Source organism: Monodelphis domestica, chromosome 2 (genome assembly GCF_027887165.1).
Source record: "Monodelphis domestica isolate mMonDom1 chromosome 2, mMonDom1.pri, whole genome shotgun sequence".
In the NCBI taxonomy this organism is placed as follows: Eukaryota; Metazoa; Chordata; class Mammalia; order Didelphimorphia; family Didelphidae; genus Monodelphis; species Monodelphis domestica.
The window spans coordinates 182411309-182429869 of NC_077228.1; the positions used below are offsets into that span (position 1 = coordinate 182411309).

Sequence of the window (18561 nt, forward strand, 5' to 3'; positions counted from 1 at the left end):
ACTTTTATTATCACTGACTTTTCCTTTTATATACAGGGATAAACTAATCTCACCAGTTCTCAATATATATTTACAAACAAAGCATTTGGGGCTCTTCAGGCACAAATGGCCAAAGGAATGACAATTCCCCAATTTTTTCTTTATAGAGATCCCAAAGCTCTCCCTGTTTACAGTCTGACATCTAAGGCCAAAGCAACAGGTCCTTAAGGAACTCTAGGGAAATCACAAAAGCCAGCCTTCCCAGGTTTCAAAATTTCCAGGATGTCATTGACTTTTTGTTAGGTGTTTCCTTAAATATCCAACCTAACCTCACTAGGTTAGTTGGTTTCCCTTTGTACTAGAAGAGGAACAAAATGACATCACAATGTTGAGGTCAATGTACAGTGGTGGATCTGACCAATTATGAGTCCAGAAGGTTCTACCAGAGTTCAGGCACAAATAGCCCATATGAATAATGATGATGATGATGGAAAAATGGAAATAAAGGACCCCACTGAAAAGATGCTGTTTCCATTAGCAGAGTAACTAGAATAGTGATGGGCTGTGAGTTAATGCCATCTAAGAATTAGCTGAAGGAACTAGATGCATTTAACCTGGAGAAGACTTGGGGGAAGAGGCATGAAAGATATTTTCAAGTACTTATAGAGCTATCATTTGGAAAAGGGGTTAAACTTTTTCTTCTTTGCCCCAGAGGGGAAAAGCTAGGGGAAAAAAACAGTCAAAGCTACAAGGATACAGATTTAGGCTTTGATATAAGGAAAAATTTCCTAACCATTAGGGGCATCCAAAAGTGGAATGGGATCTCCTGGGAAGCAGTGGATTGTACCTCCTAGGTCCTAGGAGACTGCCAAAAGATTATTGATTTTGATCAGGAAGAAACATTCAAGGTCATTTAGTCTAATTCAAAGGGAGAAAGTGAGGCTGAAAGTTAGGTGACTTGTCCAAAGTCACTCAGGCTGGACTAGGATTTAAATGAAGATTCTTCAACAATCACTTGATGATATCAAAGAGATTCTTTTTCCCTGGATGGGTTGTAATGTTCTTCTGAGGTCTGTTTATACTTTGATATCTACATTTGTATGAGCAGTCAATCAATGTTTCAAGCGTTAATGGAGCCCCCACTCCAAATGTTACAATAAATAAGGTATGGTAGCAGTCCCTGGAGTAGCAAAACAGAATTCCTGCCCTCAAAGAGTTTTATAATTAGGTTGGGTATACTGACCTAAGACACATGAAACAATCAGAGCAACAAACCATAGCACCAGTCCAGGGACTAAAGGTGTGATGCAGGATTGTAAATGCAATAAGAAATCAGGAGAGAGATATTACTGGGGATTGCACTGGCACAGGGAAGGCATAATGGAAGAGCTAGGCACTGAATAACAAATGGGAGCCAAAGAGAAGAAGAGGACCAGACAGCTTTGAATAACAAATGTGATTGAAAAAGATGAAAAGAATGACCCAGCAAATCCAAGCTGAAGACACAACAGGAATGAAGGTAGAGAAGAAGGAATTTAAATTCTGGTTTGTTAGGGACGTTGAGGAGACCACCCTGGGGGCAGCTATGTAGCACAGTGGATAGTGCCAGGCTTGGAGTCTGGAGGACCTGGCTGTGGTACCCTGGACAAATCACATAGCTCTGACAGACTACTTAGCCCTTACTGCTCTTCTCTCTTAAAGTTGATTCTAAGAAAGAAGGTATGGGTTAAAAAATAAAAAAGACTGCAGAGGGGAAGAATGGGAAGGAAAGATTGGATGGGCAGAGTCAAGCAAGTTTACTGAGGATCCTGAAGGTGGACAAGTTCAGCAAAAAAAAACCCATCACAGGAGCAGCTAGGTGGTGCAGTAGACAGAACGCTGGCCCTGGAGTAGGGAAGATTTATCTTCCTGAGTTCAAATCTGGCCTCAGACAATTATTAGCTTGTGTGACCCTGGGCAAGTCACTTCACCCTGCTTACCTCAGTTTCCTTATCTATAAAATGAGCCAGAGAAGGAAATAGCAAACCATTCCAGTGTGTTTGCCCAGTAGGGTCACAAAAAATTGGACATGACTGATGAATAACACAGGTTTCTGGCTGGGGTTGGGAGTGGCAGGATGAAAACAGCAACCACTAGATGAATGAAAGAGTCCAGGTCTTTCTGGCACATCATAGGTCCGTCTCTTGACTGGGTAACTGTTCAGTAATTCCACTGGGAAGCTATAAACTTGTGTTAAGATTTCCCCCAAGGTGTGTGTGAAATCATGTACCTGTGTGACTGTGATTTATCAGTCTTGACTGTAAACTTTCTGAGGACAAGGATCATATTTTATTCCTCTTTGTTTATATTTCTACCAGCACCCTGTATGCAGTAGGAACTCAATAAATGTTTTGTGGAATGAATTAATTAATAATTAAAGATAATATATAATTATAGTATATATTATATATAAATATAATAATAATGAATAATTAATGAATTAATGAACCAGACACTGCCCTTGCTGTCTCTTCTCAAGGAATTTTCTCAAGTAAGGACTGCATGTCTTACTGTTCTTCCTATCACCACTGTAAGATTTTTGCCTCCTCCTCCCCCCATCCCTAAAAAAAAATAAATGAGAACGACAGTGGTTCCTTCCTTCAAGGGAAGATAATGTACACAGATAAGTACACACAACATGCAGGGCAGGAGATAGGAACTGGACTTGAGATTTTATTAGTAGAGAATTTCCAATGAGGAAAATCCCTCTACCAACATAAGCCAGTACCTTCTCTGCAACTTATGATCTTAAAGAGTTGCTTAGAGCAGTGAAAGATCTAATTGACCCTTCCAGGGTCACCCAGTCAGTGTGTATCCGAGGTAGGACTGAAACCTGGGTCTTCCTGGCTCTGAGGCCAGCTCTCTTTCTACTGTGACATGCTACCACTCTTATCTACAAAATACATACAAATACACAACAATACGGAAAGATATTAACAATTAAGAGATGGTATTTGACTGAACCATGAAGGAAGATAAAGGTTGTTAATTTTATATTTGGGTTAAAAAAAACAACTTTATAGATATAAGATGGGGAAGACATGACAAGATGGTAATTTGGGGGGATAAACATCTGAGGGGTTTATCGGCCTTCAGGCTCAATGAGTCAACCCTGTGTTATGGAGCTCAAGAATGCTGGTGCAATTGCAGGATGCAAAAATGCTGGCATGGCATAGAAGACCAAGGAGGTGATCGTTCCCCCTGAACTCTGCCCTGGCCAGACCACATTCTGTGTTCGGGTTCTGAGTGTGGTATTTTTAGGAAGGATGTTGATGGCAGGAATGGGCTACAGAAATTCAGGGAAAGAGGGAATGATAGAAAGGGAAGGACCAGAAGGGGCCACTAAACAATTCATTAAGGCCAAAGATAAGGGATCACGACTTGATTCAGTCTCTTGGCTGGATCCCCAATCTCATCTTTTAGGACTCCGACACACAGGGAGAGCCTGACAGTCTGAAGGTCCTTCAAACCACCTGATATTGAAGCCACCTAGGCAGCCTGTCCGTGTTAATATCAAAGACTAAACATCCAAGGCTCATGGGTAACAAATCTTCCGTTCCCTTGGCCAATGCCACCCTAGGGGGAACCATCTGTAGGGTTGTTATTCCTCTAAAAAACTATTAGCATTACATTTAATAAGTGATTGTTAACAGTTGGGAAACGAGTCATCTATCACTTGAGTCTTTATTTTTCTCTCAGCATATCCTCTTCCATTGCTCTTGGCACTGTTTTGAAGCAAACAGACCTGCTGGGTAATGGGAGACCCAGGGAGGAGGGTGAGGGCCCTGGTGATCAAACCTCCTTTTCTGAACTCAGCCAGAAACCAATTCCTCCCCAGCTGCCCTCCGCCAGCCTCCTACCTGGTATACTTTAAATACATCAGTCTAGCTGTTGATTGGGCTCTTCCCTTCCCAAGGGCCAGGGCCCCAGCTGCTTCAGGGAACAGGGGAGAGCTTCTAGCCTTAGAGGTTGGGGACACTGGCTGTGCTGTCTCTGGGTAACAAAGACCCACGCTGGTCCCCTCTTTGAAAGAGGGTTTTGAGAAATGGGGGGGCACTATAAATCCCCCCTCCCACTAAAGTCTCCCCCTTTCAAAAATCAAACGCCTACACTATACTTTGTCGAGAAAGTCAGGGAAACTGAGGGTGGAGAGAGTTTGGAAAGGCCCCACCTTACCTCTTGGGGAGGAAATGCTTTAACCTGATTCTTCTAGCCCTCTCCAGCTTGTGCTGAGGCAGCCAGCAAATGGCTGTCCTCCGAAAACCTTCTTATATAACCCAGTCAGAAGGGCAGCTCTTTGGAAAGTCTCCTCTCTCTTCCCCCTCCCCACGCTGGGATCAATACCGAATGGCCGACTCAAGATTTTATCTGAAGTGTGCCAGGGTAACTCAACAAACTTTCCTCCCAGTGATTAAGTCCTCTGAAGATAGGCCCAGTGGTTTTCCAACTTTGCAAGAGTAAACTGAATGGCTTTTTTTTTTCTGGACAGCTATTTTCTCCCTCTCTCTCACCACAGATAATCTCTCTCGGAAAGCCCTGGAGTGAGGAGATAGGCAGAGCCCACAAAGGCTTCCATTTCTGGAGCCCCTCCTGCCACTCACCAGGCTGTGTGAATGTGCTACAATGCATTCTACGGGGTGTTGCCTCAGTTTCCCAATATGTAAAAAAGGACACATGTTGTAATGCAGATGTGAGGATATTTCAAAAAGTCTATGATTTTTAAAAATGCCTGAAAACAGTTCTGTCATCCTCACCATCACCACCATTTTATGAGAGTAATTGAATGGACCATCAGATATAGAGGGTCCCTCACTAGATATCAACTTTCTTTTTAATCCTTACTTTTGTTTATAATAAAAAAAAACTTTTAAAATTGATACTAAGTTTCAGTTCCAAGGCAGAGAGATAGTAAGGGTTAAGCAATTAGGGTTAAGTGACTTGCCCAGGATCACACAGCTAGGAAGTATCTGGGTCTAGATTTGAACCCAAGACCTCACCTCTCTAGGCCTGACTTTCTACCCATTGAGGTACCTGGCTGCCCCTTAAATTTTTAAGTACATTTCTGTCGTTGTTCAGTTGTGTCCAACTTTTTGTAATCCGATTTGGAGTCTTCTTGGTAAAGATACTAAAGTGATTTGCCATTTTCTTCTCCAGCTCATTTAACAAATGAGGAAACTGAGGCAAATAGAGATGAGTGACTTGCCCAGGGTCACAAGGCTAGTAGGTGGCGCAGGTCACAGGGCTGTCCTGAGATATTAACTGCTTTGAGAAGGCAGGTAAGAAGCTGGAAGCTGGGTAGGCTCAGCACAGGTTCTAAAGAAAGACAAATCTAATTTCTGGCTCTACTAATCCGTCAAGTACTTACTAGTTCATTGAGTGACCAGGAATGAATCACTCGGCCACTAGGGCTTTTGGTCTCTTTGTCTATGAATTGAAGAGCTTGGATTAGGTCTTTCCAGCTTTCACATTTGATGATTTTAGCTCCCTCACTCTGACTTGAATGAGTAGACTCTCTTCTGAACCTGCAATACAATCTCAAACTTCCCTCTAAGCTCAGCTTGCCCAGCTCTCTCCTACTGCTTTCCTTTAAAAAAAAAAAACCAACACATCATAAGTATGCATTAAGCTCTTGCTATATGTTAGGAGGGGTAGGTAGGTGACACAGTGGACAGAGAACCAGTTCTGGAGTTGGGAAAACCTGAGTTCAAATCCAGCCTCAGACACTTACTAGTTGTGTGACTCTGGGCAAATCACTTCACTCTATTTGCCTCAGTTTCCTCATCTGTAAAATAAACTCAAAAAGGAAATGGCAAATTACTCAGTATCATTACCATCAAAACCCCAATGGGGTCATGGAGAGTTGGACATGGCTGAAAACAACTCAACAACAACCTAATGTGCCAGGTAGTATCTTGGGTATTGGGAAAGCAAAGATAAATTTTAAAAGTTTTTGCCATCAAGAAACTTATCTAAGTTACCCACATAAATAAAATTTAAAACATACGAAGTAAATAAAAGGCAAAAGGCCAGGGAGAAGTGCTTGCTAATGATTCCAGTGATTAGGGAAGTTCTTAAGTGCTTGAACTGAACCAGAAACAGAGCTGCAGAATTTTCGAGAGGAATTAATAGTGAAAGATTTAAATGATTTGAAGATTGAAATTTCAAATTTCATTGTATCTAAATGAATACTTTCAATTTCTTAATACTGTAATTAGTTAAAAATAGAAGGCTAAGAAATAATCAAAACAGTATTTTAATTACCCTTCCGATTACATCAAAGAACCATCTATAACATTTGAAATACTTTTTAAGCCACCTATCAAAGTAGCTTGTTGAAATCAATCATTGGGGCCATCTAAGAGTCAGAGATTCTGAAGAGTGGGACAGAACCTTAAAGGTCGTTTTGTCCAATGTGAACATCCCAAATATCCACGAGAGGTGGTCCTTTGGCCTCTGTTTGAACTCTCGTGAGAAGTAAGGTCAATGTATATGAATCTAGGTCTAATCACTGCTCACAGGAAGGAAGCTAAAAGGATTCTGGGAGATAGAGCCAAGAAACCTAGAGGAAAGGGATGGCAAGGAGGATGGGCAGAGCCTTTTGGTGTTTCTTAACCTCACTGTCCTGCTCCAATTTGCCAGTATTAGACAAGAGGTCAGTGCAGATCTCCAGAGCTACTGATACCTCACTGCACCCAATCCCAGAACCCCCAGACTGTTGGGTAGTTCCCCAATAGAGTGTAATGTCCTTGAGGGCAAGAATTGTTTTTCTATTTGTTTTCTGGTCCCCAGCCCTTTGTGTGTGGTAAGTTCTTGATAAAGTTGAATTGAATATAAGAATAGAATCTGTTGGGACTAATAGCAGGAAGAGAGCAGAAGCAGAGCTCCATTAATGTCTCACCCATGTCATGAAGTGCAGAAAGCACATTTTTATACAGCACCTTCTATGTGCCAGGTACTGTACCAAGAGCTATACAAATATTTGAGCCTCCATCTTTGACACTGCTGTCCTGTGTGGTTGTGGAAAGGGCACTGGATTGGAGTTAGGGAATCTGAATTTGAACCCAGACTCTGCCACTAACTCACCTTGTGGCCAGATGGAAGTTCCCTTTTGGGCTTCATTTTTCTCCTCTGTAAAATGAACTCTATAAACCCACAGATTCTGGATTCTTAGGTTCATAGAATTACAGATTTTGAGCTAAAAAAGGACCTCAGAGTTCAACCCCCTCATTTTACAAATAAAGAAACTGAGGCCCAAGAGAGGTTAAATGACTTGTCCAGAGTCATATAACCAGTCACAGAATTAGAGCTAAAAAAGAATGTTACAAGCCATTCAGTTCAATCTCTACAATTTAAAGATAGGTAAATGTTTCCAACTAGGGGAAGAGAAGGAATATAATCAGAGAAACCCCCAAACAGAAGCAAACAAATGAAAAACACTAAGATGCAAATGTGGCAGTGGAGCAAGATGCTACTCTTCTCCATTCTTCCCCATTAACACAACCAACATGGAGTGGTTTACTATTGATTTTCCCTCCTTCGATTGGAAAAAAAAACAAACCCTTTACCTTCTTGAATAGAATCAAAACTGTGTATTGGTTCCAAGGCAGAAGAATGGTAAGGGTGAGGCAATGGGGGTTAAGTGACTAGCCCAGGGTCACACAGTTAGGAAGTGCATGAGACCAAACTTGAACCTAACTCCTCTTGGTTCCCCAATTTATTAATAGAGCAAAAAAGTGGATCAGAAATAAATCTTGGGCTTGAGGTTGGAGGGGCAGAGGAAGGTTGTGGGTCTTCAGGCTTCCAGTTTTCCTTTCTCTAAATCATTCATGTTTCATCCTAGAGGAAGGGGCTGGAGGGTAGGGCTGGGATGGGGAGAAGGAATTTAGGGAAAATGCATCTGGGCAATGACATCCATGAAATATCACTGTACATTCTGAAAATGGCAGAAGTGGGCACACTAGATGCGTGTGTGTCTGTCTGTCTGTCTGCCTGCCTGTCTATCTCTCTCTAATAAGGCAGCATGACCACTTGACCCACACAGGGATTACCCAAAGCAATTCCGAATTCCTTACAACTCAGCACATTTCCAGGGTTCGGTCCCACATATTTATGTGAACACAAGACTACGCAAGCAGTAACAAGGAATGTAAATCCACCCGACCAAAATCATGTCGCAGCACCTTCCAAAGCCAAATAAGCAGGATTTTTGCATAAGCCAGTGTTTGGGATTATTTGTGTCCTGTTCTCACCCATTTACACAGATAATCAAGGGCTGGCTGTCCACTGAATGCAGGATTTTTTTCTTTGTGGGGCTTGATGAGGTTCTTTGGAAGTCATGGCATAGGAGGGAAAAGGAAGTAAAGAACCTTTTAGGTTTAGGCTTCTTACCTCTGTGCCTGTTGGTAGTTTTATCAAACATCAGCATAGCATCTTCCACCTGAAAAACACAACAAAGGACAAGCTCTACTTAGGACCTTTTCAAAAAGGATCAGATGGAAATTAAAAAGAAAAAAAAAAGACTAAATATTTCCAAGCAAGACCTAAGACCCTGACCTCCCTTTCTCCACCAAGAGAGAGCTTCAGGTTCCCTTTGTGGGCCCAACCTAGCCCAGCTCTGCTTTGGTTTGCTTCCAATGGGCTGGGTTCTCTCTGTTCCAGTCCTAACCCTTTGTGTGGGCTCTCAAACCTGTAACTCCAAGGTCGCCATTGAAATAACCACCCACCCATTCTCTGTAGGCAGACTCTCCACCGGGTCAGCACACAAGGCTGCCAATTCCATCCATATTGTTATCAGCGCCAACTCCTTGAGTGAAGGACAAATACAAGGAAGGAAGGAAAAATACAACCCCAGAAAACTGTATTTTTGTTGCTCTTCAGGTGTTTTCAGTCACTTCCAACTCTTTATGACCCCATTTGGGGTCATGATTTCTGAGGTCACATTTGAACCCGGGACTCTCAGTCCACTGAGTTACCCAGCTGCCCCCAACTTTTTTTTAATAACTATATTTTAACATGATTGATTTCCTTTGTAACCCTATGTATTTTATTTTATGCATTTAAAAATAAGGATCCATAGACATCATGAGGCCATGACATAAAAAGGATAAGAACCTTATTTTGTAGAAGTTATTGGTCTGAATTTGTCTAGGGAGTTTTCCTCACTGGGAGTTCCCTCCACGAATGAGATCACATGTCTGGACCAATACCCAGAGTCTTCCAAAAGTCTTAGTACAGCATTAATACCTTCATGGGCAGAGAAAAGACTCTAGATCACTGATCAGAGAGAAGAGACTACCAAATGAGCTTTTCCTTAGGTCATGGGAAGGGGGGATAGAGGGGGAATAGAAATGGGCAGCCTACTGAGAGAAGTATTGCACGTCCCATTTCTGCCATGGTTATTCTCTGATAGGGATGAAGGAAGTGAGTGAATTTTTAAAAAGTGGCCAAACTGGATTTTAAAGTCTTGCCTTTGGATGGATCACAAATCCACAACAAAGACTTTCTAGGGGCTAGACTGCCTTAAATTTTTTTTTTTCCTGAGTGTCAAGGTCCCTTAGTTGCTAGGCAACCAAGATTGTACAAACAGGTCTCCCTTTTGGGTACCAACCTCCAACCGATGGTTCCTGGGGAAAATGGACACTGCATGGTTGTGGATGATAGCCCCTCTCTAGCAGAGCTATCTGTCCACTCCCAGAGGCATCCAGAGCTGTCTCTGAGCAGTGCACCCCAGATATCCCCTACCATATATCGCTATATACCATATAGAACTAACAGTTCCCCCGCCATCTCTTCTCAAAGAACTCCACCCCAAAGGGTCAAGCCAACCCTGCTGGTCTGGCTTTCATGGGGGTCTGGACATCTGATGGGACTATAGTTATACAACCCTAACCATAATCAGTTCAACTGTCTACACACAACAAGGACACATGTTTATGGCATCACAGAAGAGATCAAATCTTATCAAATGTCAAAATTGAAGAGGAAGGGGAAAGATGGTAAAGGAAGGGTTGCCGGGAAGTATCAAGCTGCTACCTAAGGTACCTGTCCATCCTTAGCTCTAGATTAATGAGAAGACAGGAGCCATGAGATAATCTCAAGGTCCAAATTCAAAGCAGAAGGAGTAACTGCACTTTGGCAACTGAATTTCATTGACTAAGACAAAAAGCTGTCCAGAAGTCATTTTAAAAATTATATTTAAAAAACTTATTAAAAGCATCTTTTTGACAACACCACTTAAAATGGTCTTTAAAATATTTTAAAAACAATTCTTTATGACATTGCTACTCTATCTTTTTAAATTCTTTTTAAAAAAGTATCGATGCCACCAAAATTGCCTTTTAAACTTATTTTTTAAATGATTTAATAAATACCAAACATTGTCCTTTTAAACTCATTTTTTTAAAAATCACAATCTTTTGACAATACCACTTCAAAATTGTCTTTAAAATATTTCTTTTAAATTATAGTGTCTATCTAACATTGCCACTTTAAGATTATGTTTAATCTTTTTTTCAAAAAAAGTATTCTGAGGTCACCTAAAAATTGCCTTTTAAACTTATTTTTTAAATGATTTAATAAATACCAAACATTGTCCTTTTAAACTCATTTTTTTAAAAATCACAATCTTTTGACAATACCACTTCAAAATTGTCTTTAAAATATTTCTTTTAAATTATAGTGTCTATCTAACATTGCCACTTTAAGATTATGTTTAATCTTTTTTTTCAAAAAAAGTATTCTGAGGTCACCTAAAAATTGTCTTTTAAACTTATTTTTTAACAAGATCTTGATAATACTACCAAAAATTGCCTTTTTAAATTCACTTTAAAAAATTCACAATCTTTTGACGTCACTTAAAATTGTCTTTTGAAAATTGTTTTTAACAAGTATCCTTTTCATAGCATTTAATTGGTTACTTCTTTCCCTTCCTAAAGTTGGAACATTCTCTCTATGCCCTTTTGATACTTCCCCCACCCTGAAGAGTGTGTGGGGTTTAGGGATTTTCTTTCTTTCTTTTTTTCTTTCTTTCTTTCTTTTGGGCAGTCATTGTCACACAAGAATAGAACTCTTTCCTCTATAGTCCAGTTTTCACAATGGGACTCTCAAAGGCCTGCTGAATAGATAAAGTGCCAAAGCCAAAGAAAAATTCTATTAACACTTTACAAAATAAAACATCTTGGTTAGGGAAGAGAGCAAGAAAATCAATATGGATAAGGCTTGGGTACTTAGGAGGGAAAAAAAAAACTTTTCAGGGATTGCAAAACACTACTTATTAATTCAGCAAAGCCATCAATGCTATGGAAATCTGGCAGAACAACAACAACTGGATCTAGGAGAATTTGAATATACAAAGGCTGAATAGAGGGGAAAACAGGGGCCTCCACAACAGGGCCCCGTTTCTCACGGTTCTACTGAATCAAACAGAAGCAGCTTGTGTGAGGCTCCATCAAGGAAAAATAAGGGTAGGCAGGCAGTCAAGGTAACTGGCACCAAACTCTGTCCTGAGCAAACCGATCTCTCCTCCCGCTCCTCTCTCTTTGAAACAAATGAAACCCAAGTCGGTGAGGTGCTGGTGGTGCATAGTAATGGTCTACAGATCCCAGTCCAACACTTGGTCATTCAGAGGAGCTGGGTTTTTGCTTTTGCCATTTTCTTAGTGTTATTGATAGTTTTCACTTTTATTTCAGTCATTTAATTTCTGCATATATAGCAACCTCTTCCCTCATCCCCACAAAGTAAAAAAGAAAAATAATTACACAAAATTAACCAATAGAGACCATGAATGACAACGAATACGACACTCGGAACCCCCAGACTCTACTTCTCAATTAAAAAGGAAGGAAGCACACAACTCTTCTGAGGCCCTGATTGATCACAATTCCAGCAAATTTCTCTCTTTTTTTGGTAGTGATCTTTTGACACATATTAATGTAATTATTGTGCATGTTGTTCTTCTCAGTGAATACAACAGTTCATAGAAGTCTTCCCACTTTTCTCTGAATCACTATTTCTTACTATGAAATTTGGGTTCCATTACATTGCTATACGGAAATGTGCCAGGCATTCCCAAATGGATGGGCACTCACTTTTTTTTTTTGGCTATGTTGCTCTGAAAAAGTTGCTCTGAATATTCTGAGGGGCAGCAAGGTGGTCCAGTAGATCAAGTGCCAGGACCAGAGCCAGAAAGACCTGTCCAGGCACTTAATAGCTGTGTGACCCTGGGCAAGTCAATAAGCCTACCTGTTTGACTCAGTTTCCTCACTTGTAAAATGAACTGGAGAAGGAAATGGCAAATTACTCCATTAACTCTGCCAAGAAATCCCACAAGGGGTCATATGGAGTCGAACATGTCTGAACTGACTAAACAACCACAAAATGAATATTCTGAGATATATGTATGTATGTGTATACATATACATACATACATATACATATATATATATTTCCCTCCTAAGTACCCATGACTTATCCATGTTGATTTTCTTGCTCTCTTTCCTAACCAAGATGTTTTATTTTGTAAAGTGTTAATAGAATATATATATATATATATATATATATATATATGTCTCTCTTTGGCTTCTTTGGGATTTATATCCAATAGTGATATCTCCATCCATCCATCCATCCATCCATCCATCCATCCATCCATCCATCCATCCATCTTCTCTGCTGCTCAATAAATATAACATCACATACTGCCTTGAAGTCAGTGGACTGATCTTGGTTCTCTTTACACTGATGGCAGCTCCCCACCTCTTGGGTGAACAGTTCTAACCTGTTTAAACCTGTAGCTTTTCTTTGTTTTCTCAGCACTTAGCACAGCATAGGGCTAATTATAAGCATATAATAGTAATAATAACAAGTATAGCAGCTACATTTATATAGTGCTTACTATGTGCCAGACATTGTGCTAAGCGCTTACAATTATTTCATCAGATCGTCATAACCACCCCGGGAGGGAGGTAATTAAGTAATGCTTGGTGACCTGATCTGATTTGACTTTCCATTCTGAGGTTCTGAGAATCTACTGAAAGAGTCCATAATAGGAGCAGGGGGTAGGAAAGGATGGGGGCATTTCTCAATTGAACAAGCATTTATTAATTGCCTACAATGTGCCAGGCACCCTGGGGAGATAAGACAAAAATGTTTCCTGTAGGGGATACACGTGTAACAGATGAAAAAATACAAAAAAAAATTTTCAAGAGGGAGCAGAGAAAAATAACAAGAATCAGAAAAGGTCTTCTGTAGGAGAGATACCGGTGCCATGTTTTAAAAGCAGCTAGCAGATCTACAAGGAAGAAGGGAGGAAGGAATGCATTCTAGAGAAAGGGGGATCACCTATTTCAATTTTTCATTAAGATCAATTAATTTATTTTCCTATTTTCCAATAAATAAGAATCATAACTAGATCAGTGATAACAACAATAAGCATCTATTTGATGATTTGCTTTGGGTTAAAATAAAATTCCAGCTAATGGCAATAAGTACTAGACAAACTCAACACTGACAAGAAGTCTAGGTAAAGTCCAATCTTAGACCAATAGAAATTTGTGACATTGTCAACACTATAATTAATGGCACTAAACTCAACAACAAAGCCCTTCAACAAATATTGGTTGAATCAGAGGATCTCAGAGTTGGAAGGAACCTTAAATAGGTATCTAGTCCAACACTTTATGTGAGGGAAACTAAGATAAAGTGATATGCCCAGGGTTTTACCGCCAGGAAGTGGCAGTCAGGATTCAAACCCAAGCCTTCTGATTTAGAATCTCAGGCTCCTTCCATCATGCCAAAGGTGTAATTGATGAACAAACATTCTCTGTTCTTCAGGAGATTTAATGTTCGCTGTATTACACTCTGATGATGACAGAAGTCCAATATGTAGTGATGATAAATAGCCAAGCCTAAACTTTAGCCTGCACTGGCCACATTCTAACCAAAATTTTAGAATCCAAAAAGCAGGATGGGTCATATGGAGCGTCCAAAATTTCTGGGAGCCAAGTACTTGGCCACTGAGTAAGAATTAACAGATGTTTGTTGAATCAGGAATGCCCCAAGTGACCATCTTCAGACCATTACTCCTGCCAATATCTTGTCCGTGGATCCCTTGATTACCATCAGGGAATGGAGGCAAGAGATAATCAAGGTATGGCAGGGAAATCAGCTTTGGTATAAATTGTTAGAGCAAAATAGTTACCAGAAACATGGTGGTAAGAATGAAAAAAGAAAAAAGGGAAGTGGTGCAGGGGGCAGATAATTTCTAATAGGACACTGACTTCCTCCCACATCATTCCCCAGCATACACAGATAAGTTTTAATTACAGCTTGTTCCTGGAACAGGAGGCTTATTCCTCTGATTTAAAAAAAACCCCAACAAACTATCTGTTTCACATGGTACATATCCACTGTGGGTAAAAAGTAGGAAATGACATTTCATTTAATTTTCTGGTCAAATGCAGATTCCCCAAACAAGTAAACCCATCTTTATAAGAATCTCTAAAACAAAGCTCCTCCTCTGCCCCCAGTCACAGTCTCAAAAGTGTTATTTTAGTTAATGCCTGAGAACTCAAAAAGAATTGTCCCACAGTGCACAGGGCCTCCACAGAGCTAATTAATCCCAACAAATTAGGGGGCACTGGAGGACAACAGACTGGTGATTCCTACAATCACTTGGCTGTGACCAAGGGCCAGGTGACTGCAGTCATTACTCCTGGGGATTCTTCCTATGTGAAGGGCTTATTTCTGGAAGCAGGCAGGTGTAACAGCTTCCAGGGTCTCTCATCACCAAACCTATAGGAACACTATCAGTCCTTCCGATCAAAGCTGGGCAAAGGGTTTCAGTTTATTTAACCAGACTTTTCAGGGTCCATTTTGGACCATGCCAAAGGAAGGGAGGCTGCCTCTTTTAATCAAAGTGGGGGAAGGACTTGAGTGGGGAGAGGACAAAATGGAGAAGGTATGGGCACTAAGAATCCTGAGAAGGTGATGACGATGATAGCAGCGAACATTTAAAGAGCAACTTACTAGGTGCCAGGGATGGTGCTAAGCATCTGACAAACACCATTTGATCTTTAAAATAACCCTGGGAGGTAGATATAATTATTGTTCCCATTTTACAGATAAAAAAACTGAGACAAATAGATATTAAGCTCAGGGTCTTTTAGTAAGCATTGGAGGTTGGATTTGAAATTAGGTTTTCCTAAGTCCAAAGGTCTAGCCACTGTATTACCCAGCACCTCCAAGAAACCTCCAGTGACTCCATTCTTCCCTGGTTTTTTTTTTTTTAAGTCTTGACTTAAAACCTAAACCCTTTCATTAACCAGTTTATTTCTATACTGCCCTTGATCCTTGAGTCTCTTGTCTCTTTTCTCTCTTCAGACTTCAGCTTTGGATCACTCCACCCTCTGTCTGCCCTCCTTTTTAAAACAAGTAATGCTAAAGGAAGTCACACAATTTTGTTAACAGTTCACTACAAACTTGAGTTAGCTGTTATTCAATCTCCATTGGACTGCTATATATATCTGTGATAATACTCTTTCCTGATCAGTCTCTTTACCTTTCACAGGGTTTGTCCAAAACCTTCTCTTCTCTCCTCACTCTGCTCCTTACTCCCTTTCAGGAAAACACCTCACTGAGGATAAACCCTTCCTTATGTGTTATTTTGACCTCATAAGAAGGTTAGCTCTTTGAAGGCAGTGGCTCTTTTTGCATCTTTAGTCCCTGACATACGGTAAGTGCTTAATAAATACTTTTCATTCATTCATTCATTCATTCATTCATTCATTCATTCATTCATCACTGGGGGGGGGGGAAGAGGATGAGATGAGGCTATCTGTCACAAGCTCCTTCTCTTCTCCAATTCCACACTTCAAATCACCTTAGCATTGTTTTCCAGATTCCTCCATTGCTCCAATCTCAGAAAATGATAACATAGCATTAGAGCTGGGATTTGAACCAAGATTCTCTGCTTCCAAATCCTGTTATTGTTTGCCCTGAACCTCAGGAGAGAGACATAACCTCTTAGAAGTTTTATTTCATTCACAGCAATGATCGCAAAGTTCTCCTTCATGTTCACCTATAATTTTTGCTGTACTCATCCAAACCCATTTCTTTTATCTGGTCCTCTGTGACTGTGGCAAACAACTACTTGACATCCTACTTCAAAGTCCTGAAAACGGTATCTGAATTGCCCCTTAGCCATTTTTCCTTCAAGCTTAAACCATTCCAATTTCCTGGACTTTCCTTTATAAGAACTATTTTCCATTCCTTGACGTAATCTTGCTCTCTTCAGGAATCCACTTCTACAACAACTATCATTCTTTAAGCCCCTTGCACTAAGTTGTTGTTCAGTTGTTTTGGTCACCATTTGGAGGCCTTCTTGGCAAAGATAAGCTGTTGGTCTCAGTTTCCTCATCTGTAAAATGAGCTGGAGAAGGAAATGGCAAACCACTCCAGTATCTGTGCCAAGAAAACCCCAAATGGGGTCATGAAGAGTCTGATGTGACTGAAATGACTAAACAACAACAAACTTAAGTGACTACTACCTGGCAAGCAATTTATATTTACTCCAAAGATGATAATACTCCTTCCCCACTTAATCCACTGTTCATGCTACCAATGATTTCACATGTTGAACTAACTATACACGCAGGAACTCATGGACCTCCATGATGCCCACAAGCCTGGCCCCAATTTCACTGACTCTACAAGTTTGTCTTTAAGGGACAAAGAGAACAGACAGAATGGAGCCACCATACCCCACAGAGAGTGCACACAGGAATCACACATGACTTGAGCCAAAAACTATACTAATTGGGAGCAGGAAAAATTCCACGTGCAGGTTGTATGGGTATGTGTATATATATAAATATATATATATATGTGCATGTATAAACATATCACAGACATGCATGTCCACTTGTCCATAAAGGCAGAAGAGAGGAAACGAAAGTGAAGGAAGGTATGGCAGGACAAGGACATATCTGAGAGTTATGGGAGAGAGAGAGTAAGAATTTCATTTGGCTATTTTGGAGCTACAGCCCCAAAAGGTAGGAAGCAGCAAGGGAAGGGAAGAGGAGGAGGAGGAAGAGGAGGACAGAAAGAAGCTTGGCATTAGCTGTTTGAGGAGAAGCAGTTGGTTTCGGCAGGCATGACAGCTGTCATACAGGAGTGGCATCTGGTGTAACGGGTCTCTTCTTTGAGGATCTTTCGAGTGGCTGCCACTCTGTTTTAGAAATCTATGGCCCTATTTACAGCATTAGTTGTATGACTCTGTGTGTGTGTGTGTGAGACAGACAGACAGACAGACAGACAGACAGACAGACAGACAGACAGAGTGGGATGGAAGGAATGCCCATGAATGTGTTTGGGGGGGAAAGGTGGAAGAACAAACAGACAAGTGATCCAGATGCCTCATGCTCTCCCTTTTTCCTTTCCCCACTTGGTCCTCATATTGGGCTTTTGTCTACCGTGAAAAAAGCCCCAACCTCGCTAGCTCTGGGGGAGAGAGTCAAATTATTAGCGTAGCACTGATGTACTGTAACACTCGCTTGCATTCCCATTAAACAAATACTAAACTGCTAATTGCCAAAATAGATCTCCATGACTTTGACCAAATGGGGAGGGGGTGGGGAGGAGGGTTTATAATTACCGAGTGTGAAAAAGCATAGTCTGTAAATAACCACCTCATCTGTCCTAATATGTGCTGATATTGATGGGCGTGAAATAAACATCAGGACCAAATGGAAAAATCATCCTCATCTCCTGTGGCCAATGCAATCTTGGATGGTGACAAGCGTAGCCATAGCCCCTGGCTCAGCTCGGGGAGGGAGTTCAATGGGATTGGGAATTCTTGGCCTGAATGCTAACTCCGGTGCTTTGATACAATGACTGAGCAGCTTGTTTTTTTTTTCTTTCTCCCCTCTTCCCTGCCTTGGCTTTCTCATCTAGGAAATGGGGGACATCGCACTGCAGGGGGATGACTTCCACAAAAGTGGTATGATACATCCCCATGATGCTTGTCCTAGGCAAGATCTTGGGGTCTGGATCACTGCTTTCTTCTTTCTCATGGGAAGGAGCAAATAGAGCAGATTATTCCCCAAAGCCCTGGGTATACAGACTCACCTAATTAGAGACCTGGAAGGGATCTCTCTGAGTCCAATTCCCTTATTTGACAGAGGATGCTGGGGCCCAGAGAAGGGAAGTGATTTATTCCAAATCACATGGCTAGTGAGTGTCAGAACTAGATAGAACCAAGCTCTCCCGAGTCCCAGGGGAGCATTCTTTCCACTTGTGACACCATGCTACTCCTCCACACCCCACTGTTCCCTGGGGCAGCACATTTATTTCCCCAGTGACTTGTCACTTGGCAGACAAGGAAGGCAAACAAGGTGGGAATCTGAGATTGTGTAAAATGCATCTACTGAAGGAGAAGAGTCTCTACTTAAATAAGAGGATCCCTGGGTTGGAATGAGGTCACATAAACATTACTCTAACAAATATTATTTTTCATGTCAATAATAAAAATGTATACTAATATAGTCA

At 40.9% G+C, this 18561-nt stretch overlaps 1 protein-coding gene across 21 annotated transcripts in view; it reads right to left on the bottom strand.

Annotated features, from left to right (window-relative positions):
• The window catches only part of MSI2 (musashi RNA binding protein 2), a 553967-nt gene that overhangs the window by 194642 nt on the left and 340764 nt on the right, over positions 1-18561 (bottom strand). For all 21 annotated transcript variants that reach the window (XM_056816530.1, XM_056816521.1, XM_056816519.1 and 18 more), the window contains one exon: positions 8407-8455. In XM_056816530.1, coding sequence (XP_056672508.1) covers positions 8407-8455 — 49 coding nt within the window. The remainder of the gene's footprint in view (positions 1-8406; positions 8456-18561) is intronic.